Genomic DNA, 15,871 nt, shown 5'->3' on the forward strand with positions numbered 1-15,871 from the left:
CAGTCTGTCCCTTACTTCTCCTTCCAGCCTCACTGTCTCATGTACTCCATGTTTCTGCCTGTTAAATAAACTATTAGTTTGTCCTCAAAGAAAGCTCATCATTTCTCTAATTCAGGAGATGCATCATAATCACCTGGGGATTTTAGTTTTTTTTTAAAAAAAAATAGAATACAAATGCCCTTTCTCCAGCTCAGAGCTATAAAATCAGAATTTTCCCAAATGAAGCACAGCATCTCTGTTTTAACCAGGTCACCAGAGGATGAGGGATACACGTGCCCTGCTTAGGCATTTGTTTATGAGGTTCATGCTATTTGAAATAGCTCTCTTGTCCACTTCCATCCCCTGATTCTCTGCCTGGTTACTTCCTACCCACTTTTCAAGGCTTAGCTCAAATATCACCTCTTCTGTGAAGCCTCCCAGGATCTATATAGGTAAAATGAATTTCCCTCTGGTGCTTGTTGCTCCAGCACATTTTCATATAACGCTCCTATAAACAAGTAGCCCTTCTGGGTGTTTCTTGCTTTTTTAGGGAAGAGTTTGAGAATGCAAACTCCTTACAGTTCTTTGTATTCTGGCACTTAGCACAGTTTCTGGGACTGTGTTCAAGAAGTATGTGAGAAAGAAAAGAAGGGAGGAGGAAAGAAAGGAAAAAGGAAAAAGTAGTATGGCATAGGCTGCCTTTAGGGCCCAAGTGAAAGTATAAGGCATTCTATTTCTCAAGCCAAATGCCCTGCTATAGGCTGCAGGAGGAGCCTCAGAGCGGAGCTCCTGGTATAACATACTGAATTTTGACTAATCTTAAAATATCGATTTGGCACAGGAAAAAAAAAATGAGTACGGTGAGCGCTTTGCTTCCTACAATGGAATCTCTGCCCCAGAAACTTCTGTTAGGCCCTGATAACAGTCCTGCAAGGGGCACCGGTTATTCCCCTGCTCTGTTCTCATTCTCTCGAGAGCTGCAGTAACAAAGCTCTGGGAGCTTTTACCACAGGGCGACAGAAGCCAGTGAAGGGTGGTAATTTTACACAACTGCCTTTCTTAGAGGGCCTGGTAACAACTTCCTTTTCCTCAGTATGAACTGATGGCATAGTCACTTCCTATTTGGTCTCAACTGCCAGGCCCTTTTTTTTCCCTTCAGTTTTTAACTGCCACCTTGGACTAGAACTGTTTTCTTGAGACACTTACCCAATTAAAGAACAAGTGGCTAACTCAATATGTTTTAAAAAGGTCATTCATAGGAGAAAAAATACCACCCAAATTGGGTGTTCAGCATCATTTCGTGGTAACACATGGATTCTCTTGTGAGGGAAACTACAAAAAGAAGTTACCTGACGTCAGTACAAAGAACCCAGTCTCCCAGAGACCATCCTAAGAAACTTCTCTGTCCCTTCGTCTCCCACTATGGCAACACAAAGATATCTTGAGAGGGTGATGGGGAAGCAAGCAGAGGTTCTGTCGCCTTTGAGGGGCCTGTGGGTGAGCACCGGCTGGCTGCTGCCGGCCTTCCCCTCGGGGCTGAGGCATCTAAAGGTCAGTGGTGCGATTCTGTGAGAGGTTAGGCAGGCAGCCAAACCAGAAACGGGAAGTTACCTCTCCACATTCCATCTCTGGGCTCCTACCTCTACCTCTACCTTGACCTGGCTTAGTTCGATAACCAATGGGAGTAGGCAAGGAGTTCTGAGCGCAATTCTTTTGGCACTTCAACCAACTATTTCAAAGCAAGTAAGCAGAGATGTAAAGAAATAGAAGCAGGAAACCGCTTAAGAAGCATCTGCTCCCCGCCCCTCCACTGTGGCTGTACCCCTACCCCACACCCCGCAGTGTCAGGAAGTCAAGCCAGCTAGAAAACTCAGCTGTGCTACATCTTCGATACTAGGTTTGTTATAAATGATTGTGCAAGTCCCCAAAGGTGCCAGGTTATTTAGGAGAATTAAGTAATTACACAGGCTTAATGTTCCTTGACCAAAATGAATGCAATAGTTTTTTTTCTTTGGGATGCTTTGCTGGAACAATAGTGAGGTTACAACATCTGCAAGAACTATTATATCATGGTTGCCAATTTGATACCCACAGAGAGTAAAGAGGAGATTTGAGGTATCACATATGCTTGCATTTTTCTGTTAAAAGAAGCACTAAATGTTGTCCTTCCAACTCTCCTAGAGTCCAGTAGCTTGAATCAAAACAATCCTATGGTGAGCTTCTAAATTACTCCAGAAATTTTAGTTTCAAATACTCAGATAATTGGAAGAAATCCAGATAATTGTATCAATCTGCCCTCACATGTCAGATATTTATACACTGTGTACATTTCAGTGTCCTTATCAAGCTCAAAATGTGAAAGTCAAGGTGTGAAGTCCTACCCTGAAATTTTGTGGAGTAAGACCTTAAATTTATCTCAGAGGCAACCTAGTCAAAGGTTCCTAGGTCATGCCTGGTGCTTTAGAAAATGCTCCATGGTTAATATGTTTGAGAAATCGTTAATTGCTCTTAAAGTTAGTTTCTGTTCACTATTACATTTTATTACATAGTAGTGACTCTGGTGAAGGGCAGATGAGCTAAGGTTCAGTACAAAGGTAACATAAAAATACCGCACCTCCTTCATGTGGCCCAACACCTTGTGGGGTGTTCTGTTTGTTTTTGGCCCCAGCCACCACATTGAGCTGACATCCTCAGGGCACAATGATTCCCTGGTCTGTTTCTTGGTTAGTAACTCCTAATGCAAAGAGTGGAGGAGCATGGTTTCTCAAACCTTGGCACCACTGATATTTGGGACTGGGCAATCCTTTGTTGTGAGGCCTGTCCTGTGCACTGGAGGATGATTAACAGCATCCCCGGCCTGCACCTGTCACCAGTGACACTATTCCCTCCCCACTGTGATAACCAAAAATGTCTCCAGCAGGCAAAATTGAACCTGGCTGAGAACCACGGTCCTGATGTACTAACTTACTGTTGCCTACATTAAAGTTTGACCATTTAAAAAAAGATTTATTGTATTTATTTATGCATAAAAGAACTGGCATGTAGGCCAGAGGTGCAGTGGGTGAGAGGATTCACCAGAGACAGAGTGGAGAGCAGAACAGGCAGATCTACTGAAATACACTGCTGAGGAGCAGCAGGTGAGACAGTGTGGGTCAGCCCACTGGCTGGGGCTCGAACTCATGCTGCAGTGGCTGCAGATAGCTTCATAGTACTGAGATTTAACCCCTTGTGCCATTTTGGAATACCTACACTTTAGCTATGAACCAGTCCATTCAGTAAATATTTATAAACCTGGGTAAAGTTGATATGGAGTGTATTTCAAATACCAGAAAAGTTAAACCACAGATTGTAAATTTAAATTTTTAATTTTATTGGGCTCAAGGACACTATCTAGGTTGGAATTCACTGACTTTACTTAATCTGTAAACAATTTTGCTTTATTTATATGGTTATTAAGTATTCATAGCCACCACTTATGGCCTGATAGTGCCAAGCAGGTTGAGGCACTATGTTACACTCTGTGGGGCTACCAAAGGGCATGGATGTGGTGTTTCCAAAGAACTTTTCCCATAAAGCTACGGGAATACATTATAACATTATTAGACTCTGGGCTGACACTTCATTTTATTTTATTTTTTGGGGGGAGGGGGCTGACACTTTAAAGCCAAATATTCCAGTGTACTTTTGAAGCAGGGAGAGTAAAAAAACACACTTGAATTTCTTGTCATTTTATTTAAGTTAGAAATATATATATATAGGGCATCCCTGGTGGTGCAAGGGATTAAGACACAACCTATGAAGCTATCCACAGCCACTGCAGCACAAGTTCGGTCCCCAGCAGGGAGCTACCCACATGGTGCATCAGACCCCTCCTTACTCGCCTGCTGCTCCCCTCAGCAGTGTATTTCAGTTGCTCTGCCTGTTCTGTTCCCCATTCTGTCTCTGGTGAATCTTCTCACCCCCTCAACACCTCCGGCCTGTACCCCAATTCTTATATGCATAAATAAATAAATCTTTTTTAAAAAGAAACATATATATATGTGAAAAGGTATAAGTGCTCTCTATCAAATATAAAAACAGTTTATGTCATAGCAGTAAACCTAAATAAAGATCAAAAAGTTTACTGAGATCTCAAAAGTGCTGCTTTTAAGGATATGTCTCAATAGTTCATAGCTCAATTTAGCATTCAGTCTTTCACATTCTTACATAACTCTGGCCCAGAATGAAGTAAGGAAAGTCTTTTCTCAAATATGCTTAATTTACTTATTAAACAGTTATACAACTTAGGTAGATGTGAAACAAAATAAGTGGAAAGACTATAACCAGGCATTAATCAACCATACCATATACCCACCACACACCTAGCATCATACCAACCTCAGACAACAATACAAAGGATGTTCATTCATTCATTCATCCATTCAACAATTATTTACTGAGGGTTTACTGTGTGCCACACACTGTTCTAGGCTTCAAAATACAGTAGTGAACAAAACAGACAAAAATCTTGCCCTCTCTGTGCTCACATTCTGTCTGGGTAATCCTTCTGTAACAGAAACTGCCTTTCTAATATCAAGGACCTGCTAATCTTGTTGGGTGGACTAAGCATATCAACTGCATAAAATAAGAAGTGAGAACCGCAATGTGAGTGCTACTTCCACCAACATGCAATAGGTGGAGGTTGGATAGGGCTTGGAGCAATAGAAGGTTCAATGGGGGTGGAATTTGAGAAGAGCCTTGAAATGAAGAAGTTTGATTCACACCTTTGCTGCCCAATGTGTGGCCTAAGAATCAGCAGTGCCAGCACCACTTGTAGTTAGTATAGAATCTCAGGCTCACTTAAGACTTGCTAAGTCAAAATCTACGCTTTCAAAAGAATCACAGGGAGTTTCTACAAAGTTTGGGTGGCACTGTGGGATTCTGGGCAGGCTGGCATTGTTAAGTGTGAGCTGGGCTGATGGGAAATAAGACTGGATTGGAGCCTATCATCAGGTGAGAAGAAGTGAGGACCTAGATGTGGGGAAGTAGGAGTAAGGAAAGCTCAAGTATATCCTTCATCATCTGAATGGCTAAAGAGAATGTGAATCTATATCTACAATGTAATATTATGCAAAGGAAACCTTGCCATTTATGGCAATATTGTTGGAACGTGAGAGCATTATGCTAAGTAAAATAAGTCAGAGAAAGATAAATATTGTATGTTCTCACTTATATGTGGAACACAAAAATCATCAGTTATAGAAACCAAGAGCAGATTGGTGGTTGCCAGGGGCAGATGATGGGGGTTGGGGGGGACAGGCAGGAAAGGTAAGGCGGTAAAATGTCCAAACTTGCAGTTATACAATGAATGAATAAGTTCTGGGGTATAACGTGCAGTGTAGCAACTCTGTTTTTATATTTGCAATACAGTATTTGCAATACTGTTTTTATACTTTACAGTTGATAAGACAGTTGATGTTAAAAGTTGGAACCGGGTTTGAATTTGCAATTCTACCACTTTTCCATTGGGTGATATTTTGGTCAGATTATTTAACCACTCTAAGTCGTCTTTATTTGTAAAATGGGAGGAAAGCAATACGACCTGTGGGTTAAAGATGCAATAAGGTAAGACATACATAGCATTTGGCAGCGCCTGGCACAAAGAAAAGGGCATGCATTAATACGAATGATATTCATAACAATAATGTGCTATCTTTTAAGAAAGATTCGAAAGGAACAAGAGAAACATTATCAAGCGTCTACTAGAGCCCCAGCACTGTATCGGGCCACACCTATAACAACCCACAAGGTAGGGAACTTCATCCTCATTCTAAAGTGGCACTTGGACATTACACTTTTTAAAATGTGATTAACCCCATATGGGTTCCCACAGGAGACCTCATAATGAGATTCCCGTGATTGCTATTATTATCGTTGTTACTGTTGTTGCTATTTATAGGGTATACTCTCAGAAGAACTTCTCTTCCTCCTGGCATGCAACTTTAAATGGGGTGGAGGCAGGGATTTGCTGAAGCCACTGCTGTGTCTGCTGAGTTCAATAATATCTACTGCTAATGAGCCCATCTCATTTCCCAGGCCTCTATTATCCTCATTATTTTTTCTGCCGGTGTATCATCTGTTTTCCAATTTCCCTCTCTCTTACACATGCGGAACTCAAGGTGAATAGCAGCCCCAGTCTGGCCGTCCCCCACCAGCTGATAGTCCGTGAGGTAGGGGCAGCCTCGGGTTTAAGTCACCTGAGGCCGGTCTGGGGGCGGGGCATCGGGCGGCCACGCCTCCCAGCGGCTGGGCCCGAGACCCCGGGGGCCCGAGGGCGGGAAAGAGTGGGGGCGGGGGGGGGGGTCTACTGACCGCGCAGCTCTCTGTGACCTTATCCTCCCCCAGGTCGGGGAGCCGAGAAGTACTTCTCGCACTCCCCAAGTTTCAACTCGACACGCCGGCCGCCGAGTCCGCGCGTGCTCCGGCCTCGCACGCCGGGCTGCAACGTGGCCGAGTCCTGGGACGCCCCCCTTCCCGCCCCACGCCCCCGTCCCCCAAACTCCTCGGTGCTCTCTCCCGGCCGATCAGTGTTCCGGGCGCCGCCGTCACCAGGTTCTACCCTCGGCGTGGGGGTGGGGTCGCCCTCTGGGCCGGCGGCCACCCCCGCCCCAGCCCTGCGCCGCGGGGAGCCGCGGAGGTCCCGACAGCGCCCGGCGGCGGGGCGGGGGCAGGGCCAGCAGCGGACCCGCCCCCACCCGCCTCCCGGGCCCGGCGAGCGGGCGGGTGTTTGGGGCGCCTCCACCTCCTCTTCCTAAAGCGGCGAGGCGCCGACGAGCGGCATCACTCGAGCCCAGGTCCCAGCCGCCGCCACACACAGCGCCCCGCATTCCGGAGGAGGAGCCCAAGCGGCGGCCACGGCCACAGCGGCTGGCGGGCGCCGGAGAGGTAGACTGAGTCCCGGGCAGGGAGTTGCGCCGCGATCCGCCCCTCTTCCCGCCCGGGGGCCGCGCACCGCCGGCCCGTCACCCCACTTCTGTGTGTCCTTCCAGGCCCGGCTCGAAAAGCCTGGGAGGGCCGCCGAGCTACCCCCGGAGGAGGAGCCAGACGGAGCCCCAGGCGCCACCGTCCCCCCAGCCCAGCGGAGCTGCCGTCGCCTTCATGGCCCACTCACCGGTGGCCGTCCAAGTGCCTGGGATGCAGGTGAGGCGGCCCGGCCGCCCAGGCCGCCCACGTGACGGCCGGGGAGTCCGGGGCGCGCTCTGCGCGGGGCCCCGCGACCAGAGGCGGCCCCAGGGCTCCCCTGAAGGCAGGGCCGGGCTCCCCGGCCAGGTGACGGGAGAGGAGGGCTCCTGGGGTTTCCGGGCGTCTGGGCTGCAGTGTACACCGCTCTGGGGAGGCGGGAGGGGCGCGACGTGATGGGGATGGCGGGGGTTGGGGGGGGCTGGTCTTAAAAATAGGCCAGAGCGAGACACCTGCGCCGGCCGAGCGTGGTTCGATCGGGATGGGAAGTGGGAGGACTTCACTTGGGACAGAGGGAGGTGTCTCTGGATTTGTGGGGTAAAGCGTTAGTCGTCCCTCTCTCACACACACACACACACACACACACACACACACGTAAGTTGGGGCGGAGCAAGACAGGGGGTGTCGGTGGCAACTGTAAATTGGGCTCTTCCTGTGTGCGTACAGCGACTAGCGAGGTGACTGCTTTTCCTCTTTTGGTGCTGCTTCTTGAGGACGAAGTTCTAGCTTGCTCCCCCACCTGGTCCAGCCCTCAGTGTAGCGTGAGAAATGCAGGGTCCTAAGTTACAGGCGCCCTGGGGATGGCTCTCCAGCCCCCTCCCCCTGCTTTCCCATAAGACTGTTGCATGTGGTTAAAGAAGCTTTTTGTCCTGGACAAGGGACTACAGCGTGAGACCCAACTTCTTACTCGACATCTACTCAGTCACCCACTATTGTATTTCCATTTTACTAAGGAAGAAATAAGCTTTTTTTGCTTTTTTTGCTGTTGTGGTTGGACATGCGTCTGTTTCAGGCTTACGTACTCGATGTTCTCCAAGTGCACTAACTTTTAAGTATTCACGGCTGCGGTTTGTGTGTGTTTTTCTCCTGTGCCTGATAGCCTAAACAACCCATTTATGAATAGGTCAGAGGCTAGAAACACGAAAGCCGCAGTCTCTTATTATCTTCTGAAAATGTGAATGCAGACTTTTTTCAAGTGTAGAAACAATGTTTAGAGTATTAAATAGACAACTTATGTTTCTAGTAGAAATCAAAGAGCTGTGGATCCAGGCCTCAATTTACTAATTGATGTATGGAGTTACTCTTTCTTTTCAGTTTTTCAAAGTAATTGATCATACTTTATGCACTTTCTGCATGTAAAAAGTGATGCTAAATATACTTTCCCCAAAGAGACCATTTGTGTAGGTCATAGATCTATCCTGGGACTCCCCTGGGTCCTTAGCACCAGGCCTTTTGGCTGAACACAGAGCAAACTTTGTGGCGTCCCAGGAAGTTTGTGTGTATTTAATAAAACAGAGAGGAAGAAAGAGGAAAATGAAAAATATTAGCGCTATTTTAAAGGTGAATCCATTCAAGCTTTAGTGAATGCCTCAAACTTCTCAGGCTGCTCCTCCTGCCCTCCCTCTCTCCCCCTGCACCCTACCCCACACCCCATTCATTCACTTCTGCCTTTGATGGTATCAAGAGTGTTAGTAGTTTTCGATAATAACTACAGTTTTGATCTGTCTGATGTGGAAGAAAGTGTGCAGAAGTTCCCACCACGCTCTCCTTGCCATTATATGGAGAATGGAACTTTACAGATGTAAAGTTTGTGTCTGTGAGGGCCTCCATGCTGCTGGCTCCATTGTGTGCGCGCCTGCATGCCTGCGTCAGCACAGCACAGTGCCTCCCAGCTCCTCAAGTTGGTGATTCTGGGGAACTCTGTGTGTGCCCAGAAGAAAGTGGTTTCTGGTCTTTATTTCATTTGTCTCAACTTTATTTGCCATATGTGATTTCCGGTCCTTATTTGATTTGTCTTTATTTGATTTATATGTTTTGGAACGGCCTGCTCTTAAGTATTGCTTCTTGCTCCCTGCTTTGTTTCATTATCTGAGTTGCTCCTCTCTTGAATTTTTAAATTTTAATTAAGGTGGTTTAGAATGTGAATCACATATTGGAAATTCCAAATTCTGCCTTTTACTTTATCCCTTCCCAAATTGTAATAACTGTGAACCACCAGATTTGGGTCGAGCAATCATCTCAATATAAGCAAAAGAAGAGAGGAATAGTGACTTCTTGTTGTCTGTGCCTTTATGGGATGGTAACTTCTTAACTTATTTCCACCTTCTTTGTAGATGTGGCTCCTAGGGTTTTGGTGCAATACCAGAGTTTTCCGCAGTTAAAATCATACAGTACCCCAAAAATAAATTTGATGGCATGCAGAGTGACTCTTGGGCCTAAAGTACTCTTACTATTCTCTTCTTCAAAAATATTGCAGATGAGATGCAAAAATATCTCGTGTACTTGTAAAATTCTCCCAGAGTTTTGTTAGCTTTAGAAGCAGCTTTTAGACCTTTAGAGAAATAAGGAAACTTGAGTTAGCCATGTGTTCTTGAAATTACTCTATACGATTTCCACAAATCATGGTGAAGTGCCTGACTGGCCTATAACTTTTTAACAGTTTATTTTAGAGAATTATGAAGATTGATGGAAAAGATGATTTTTCCAGGAATAAAAACAAAATTACTTTAGCCACAGTGTTTTTCTCCCCCTGAGGAGAGACGTGAAGTAGAAGTCGAGCTACCTGTTCTATCACTTAAGAATTCCAGCATTCCTGACTTTGAAACAAAGAAATTTCTGTTGCCACTAGTTTAAAATAGAAAAGAAACTTAGAGTGACGAAAGAAAACCCAGGATTTGGTCCAGTTCAAACTCTTCCTTATGAATTAGTTATTCAAACTCATACTGTTGATATTTCTTAATATTGTGGTAATGAACATTTTTGCCATATTACATCAAATGTTGAGGGTATGATTTTTGGTACTTAATTTGTACTTACTTTTTTTGTATATAACTAAAGGAATTTTCCATACCAGGAGCTAAAATTTTGAATAACATTTAAAGCACAATTTTGAAGAAAATAATAAACCTGTTTCTTTCCACTCAACTATTTGCTCTTTACTGATTTAAGACATGCTTTTTCTTTGAAGTTTTCACTTATAAATCATTCTTGCATTTAAGATACTTCCTCTTTGAAGACAAGTATCCTAAATTGATTCTTAAATCTTTTATAAAATGAAACTGGGAAAATAAAGTTAAATGTTGACTTATCTTCCAACTGTTGTTAGATAACCTTTATGTATGCCTCTTGGGAAAGACTTTTTTTTTGGTTCCTGTTAAAAAATTGAAATTTGCCTCATGTATCTTTAAATATGATCAAGGTGGAGTTTTTAAGTGGTTGTTATTTGAGATGTAAAGGGAAAATGAAATTGGAGAATTAATGTACACTGTATTGAAGAATTTTATCTAAGAGGGTAGAACTTGGCCTTGCATTGGTAAGCCCAGTTACTGGTTTCTGGGAAGTGTGCAGAAATATACCACATGCCCTTCACCCTTAAAGATCTTAAAATTTTATTGGTGAGTTCTGTCTGACACATGAAATATCAAATAATGCAAGATCCGTGTGATACTTGCTCTACAATAGAAACTTTTGATTGACAGAGGTGAAGACTTGGCAACTGACATCAAAAGATTGTTGGGGTCCACACTGGGGAGGGCATTTTCAAGCAGCGAAATATCTTAGGCAAGGCATGTAAAGTGAACAGGCGAGACAGATCATTTCCATAATGGACTGGGCTGCCCTTTTCCTTCTTGGAAAAAGGTATCAGCATCAGGATAACACATAGCGCTGCTTTAGGGATTGCTGTGTGTTCACGGAGGCTTTGTAAAGGAAGGCCACTTACTATTTTTTTTCTTATTTCTGTCTCTCAAGAAGAAGGAAGTGGTTTGGATGGAGAAATGGTGTAGACGAGATGACATTCTGGGATTTGATGAGGCTTAATTAGAAAAAGGCGTGTAATGCAACAAATTAGCTGTACTACAAGTACAAGTGTGGTTGTGCACTCACAATCTTTGAAAGCAGGAGAAAATCGCGGGGAATATGAGTTTAAAATTCTTCTAGAGACATAATAGGAGGAAAAATTGGAGAATTTGAGTGGGTCCAGATTTTGGTTGTACTTGAATGGACTAGCCATTAAACTTTTCTGAGTCAAGCAGACTCATAGAACAAAGTTATGTATAGGAAGAGGACTGTCAAGATTGGATGAATAGATTAAGTGGAGGAACTGAGAGACTTACGGCAGTTTAATGAGTCTTTCAGTGGGACATTCCTGTGTAAGCTGCAGTTGACCTTGGATTGACTGGGTAATACAAGTACTATGTGCTTAGTACTATGAAGAAAATATAATTACCAGATTTAATATTTTCCCACTTACAGAAGGAGGAATAAAAGCATTTTTGTGGTGCTGAATATGGGGAACTGGGTTAATTATGGTACATTTGAAAAAAATGAGAAAGTCTGGGGGAAGAGTCAGATCTGGTAGTAAGTTAATGATTTCTGTTCTAGACTTTTGAAGTTTGCAGTGACAGTGGAATGACAAAAGTAAAATCGAGCTCTATGTTGGTCACTGTGATGGTGGTGATGATTTCACAGATGCATGTGTATGTCCAAAGTCCTCAAAATGCACACATTAAATAGGTATTTTTTTTTGTATCTCAACGCAAGGAAGCTGTTTTTAAAAACCCCCAGCAAGTGTTTGAAGATATGGATGTGGCTTGTTAGTCAATCATCAGACACTTCCTGAGCACTTACATTATGCAAGTCCTTTTATTTGAAATTGAAGGATGGGAGCCACCAAAGAAGGCGCATTTTGGAATCCAGAGAGAAACTGTGGAAGTGAGAACATTGATGAGGAAGGACGTAAAAGTGGAGGATGACCTTGTAAGAAAAGGGTGACTTTCAGGTGCATGGGAGAATGAGGTGTGTCAGAATTTGAAGGAGACTAACTACAGGGAATTCTTGAACCTTCATCATGAAACCGAAATAAGAGAAGGAATTTAGTTTATTACCACAATCTAGTATGTGGAGTTCTTATCTATCCCTTGCACCTTTTTTTTTTTTTAAAGCTTTATTTATTTATGCATACAAGAACTGGGGTACTAGGCCAGAGGTGTGGGAGGTGACAGGATTCACCAGAGACAGAGTGGGGAACAGAACAGGCAGAAGTACTGAAATACACTGCTGAGGGGAGCAGCGGGCGAGACAGGAGAGTTCTGCTGCACCATATGGGTTGTTCCCTGGCCAACTGGGCATCGAACCTGTGCTGCAGTGGCTGCGGATAGCTTCATAGGTTGCGTCCCAACCCCCTGTGCCACCAGGGATGCCCTCCCTTACACCTTCTGAAGGAACTTGGTGATTTGAGGTGGAAAGGAAAAGCATCACCTTGCACTGATGAACCAAACAATTATACTTCTTGATGAGTGGTTAATACCAGATGTTGACTATGCTAACGATAATAGCAGCTGAAACAGGATATTGAAGACAACTCTTAGCTGGGAGGGTTGGAGGTAGTTGGAAGGTCCTGGCTAGGGGCTGTGGGAGAGTAAACAGGTACTCAACATGGTAGGACATGTGCCATGAACACAAATGGGGGTCTTGAAAAGGCACTTCTCCATAAAGGTCCATCATGTACTTCCCTTGCTTGAGTCATAGAAAATGAGAGAATATAAATTAGTTGGTACTTAGGAGCCATTGAACATTGTGATACTGTGTTTTTTAAATTCTGCCTTTCATTTATTTATTCAGTGACCTTGAGCAAATCATCTACAAAATGGAGAATAATAAAAGCTGCATTTCCTTTGCCTCAAAGCAATGTTATTAGGATGAATTAACTATCATCTGTGGAATATATTTTGCGCTGCTTTATGAAAGGTGTGATGATGTATATGGGCACTTCATCCTGCAAAACAATGCTGGGCTAATCACGAGAAAACGTTATTATCTCGTATCTCTCCCACTTGATAACCCACATTTTTCTATTGAAATCCTGTATCCACCCCTCCCCCCGCACACACACACTCACATACACACGCCACTACTAACACCAGACCCAAAGTCCTTTGTTCAGCTTTCCAGACTTTCTGTTATCTGGCTCCTCTCTACAAATATATACTTAGTTATGATTGCTTCTTGCAAGAAATCCTGTTTGCTCTTCCATGCCAGTTACAATTCAGTAACCACTGACTGACCAAATCCTACATGATTTTCAAATCTCCATTTTACTTTCCAATCGAACTTTCTCTGAATGTCTCAGACTACAGAAATCTCTCCCATGTCCAAGTGCCTGTTAGATCTGTTGTCAGTAGCAGACGGTCCAGTCCTTGATTTATACACTGCCTTAGATTTCCTCTAATTATGTATGTTATACCTGTCTCCCAACGAGGTTGTAAATTTCTTGAAGGCAAGGACCATGTACTTTTCTTTTTTATATACCATTAGGTATAAACTATTTGTAAAAGTGTTGGCTGATGAGTGCAATACAGACTAGATTTCTAACTTTTCGCAATTCTGTTTCTTTAAATATATTATGTAATGTTTGCATTCTTGCAGATCATGAAGGCTAATTTATGTGTGCACAATGTAGACTTTTATACTTACTAAAATTATTTTAATGCATTATATGTAATATGTCTAGCACAATATACTGTAACCAATAAGGTGTTCAGACACTCATTATCTTGCCTTCCAAGGCCTTCAGGGGAAAATGGAGCCTCATCGCTTTCCTAGTAAGTAGGACTGATTTCAGACAAAGTTGTATCTTTGAGAGAAATAACCTCCTGTTCCTTCCCTCTGTTCCCAACCACCCACCCTCAAAACAAACCAACCAACCCACCAGCTATTAAGGAATAAAGCTAACAAAACATAGTCAAGTCCTCTATACTAGAAACAGAATATTAAGAGAAATTAAAGAAATTATTAGAAGGGGTATAATAAACTTTCTGATCAGAAGAACCAATATTTTAGTGATACCAATTTCCTGCAAATGGCTGTCAATTTAATAATAAAAATTTTAAGCACCAATCAAATGTAAGAAAAATAAGTAAAATTAGGAAACATCTTTACTTTCCTGTTCCAGCTGTCACAGTAGAGAGAATCTGATACATTTCATTCATATTAAGGTGTTTTTGATTATTAGCTCAGTGTGTGACTTCTCCCATAAATGTTGCCATTTCACAGGGAATAATGCCTTTCTAAAAAGTGAATCTAGTGGTACTATTTCAGACAGCTTGGTGATAATTTTTGACCGAGTTGCGTCTTCTGAAAGAGTGGTGGTTTTACTAGTTAAATTTGTGGCTAGAAAATGGAATTAGGAAGGGAAAACACAATGGTAGGAAAAGGTTAATAAATCATGAATTCAAAGAAAGAGAAGTAGGTAGTTCATGTCTATAAAATACCTGCTAGAATTTGGATTGAGATTGCCTTAAGTCAGGATATCAATTTGGAGAGAATTAGCATGTTAACAATATTGACTCTTCAACTCATGAACACGATACATCTCTCCATTTAGTTAGGTCTTTATTTTTTTCAGTAACGTTTTATAGATTTTGGTGCTCTTATCATTCACTTTATTCATATTTATGACTACCTGTTTCATAATTTTGATGCTATTGTGAATGATATTGACTTTAAAATTTCAATTTCAAAATTTTGGGTACAACAATATAGAAGAAGTAAAATTGACTTTTTGCACATTGACTTTTATTCTGTAACTTTGATAAACTTATTTTTTGTGGTAGTTCTTGCAGTTTTTATATGTCACATCATATTTTCTTCATAGCTCATCAGATTGCATTGAATAAAGATGATTTTTCATCTTCCTTTCAGAAAAGAAAATGGAATTAGGTGAACAAAAACTAACACTGCTTGTAAGTCCTTTTCATTTCTCACAATTTAGACACAGAGACTTTCCCCCAAAGGGACATATATAATATAAGGTCTCTGGAGGAGTGTAGTAAGGTGACTCACTTTAAAAAGACAGAAGTCAATAAAGTACGCACAGCTCAAATTTTCACTCCATCTTATCATACACGTTTCTCACATTTCTCATACAGTAGGGAGCACATCTTTAAGTTAATCCTTGTCAAACACCTTATAAAGATATTTAGGAATTCCTTTCAACGATCCTATGAATCCTATGACACAATAATCAATAGGAAAATGCCTTCAACTTCGGATTTATAAACAAAACAGTACAACACTACTCCTCATCCTCTTGGTGGCCCCTCCCGCCTCCAACCACATGGGGTTCAGTAATATCACCTGAAGGGTACATTCAGAGAAGCCAGGAAACCCAGTGCTTGGCAGAGCTTATCCCCCTCCCCTATCCCTGTCTGCCTCTCCCCACCACCCCTCCCAGCATGCACCTTGCTGGGGTAGAAACACAGGCTGGTGCTGGGGACTGGCCTTCAGCCTGTTCTAGACAGCACTCCCCCAGCAGCAGCCCGCAGGCCTTTCTTTTCTATCATTTATCATGGGGTAGAATGATCTGTATCCTAAAATATCAGATTAGTGATTGGTAATGTATACCTTTGGGTATTCAAACAAAATTGTGCTGTATACTTTCTGAGGAGTAAGCTAAGTTGTGGACAGTGTAGGTAAAAGAGGTGAAAATATTCTAAATTACTCTTTTCTTTTAAGTGTCCACTTTCCTCCTCTTTGGTCAAGTAAATTAAAAAATGTGCTGCTGAGGAAATCCAAGCATTGATTTTGTTTTATTCTCATGAATAATGTTTATAGAAAAAATTCATCAGTCTTTCTTTATGATCTTTGTAACAGCTTGTGTATTCTTAGTGTCTTT

At 42.7% G+C, this 15,871-nt stretch overlaps 1 protein-coding gene across 2 annotated transcripts in view; it reads left to right on the forward strand.

The window, feature by feature from the left end:
* Nucleotides 1–7,116: 7,116 nt before the first annotated feature.
* The window catches only part of STK26 (serine/threonine kinase 26), a gene marked incomplete at both ends in the record, with an annotated part of 47,501 nt that continues 38,746 nt past the window's right edge, over nt 7,117–15,871 (forward strand). For both annotated transcript variants that reach the window (XM_084258122.1, XM_084258123.1), the window contains one exon: nt 7,117–7,158. In XM_084258122.1, coding sequence (XP_084114248.1) covers nt 7,117–7,158 — 42 coding nt within the window. The remainder of the gene's footprint in view (nt 7,159–15,871) is intronic.

This window comes from Talpa europaea (genome assembly GCF_964194135.1).
Source record: "Talpa europaea genome assembly, chromosome: X".
NCBI lineage: Eukaryota > Metazoa > Chordata > Mammalia > Eulipotyphla > Talpidae > Talpa > Talpa europaea.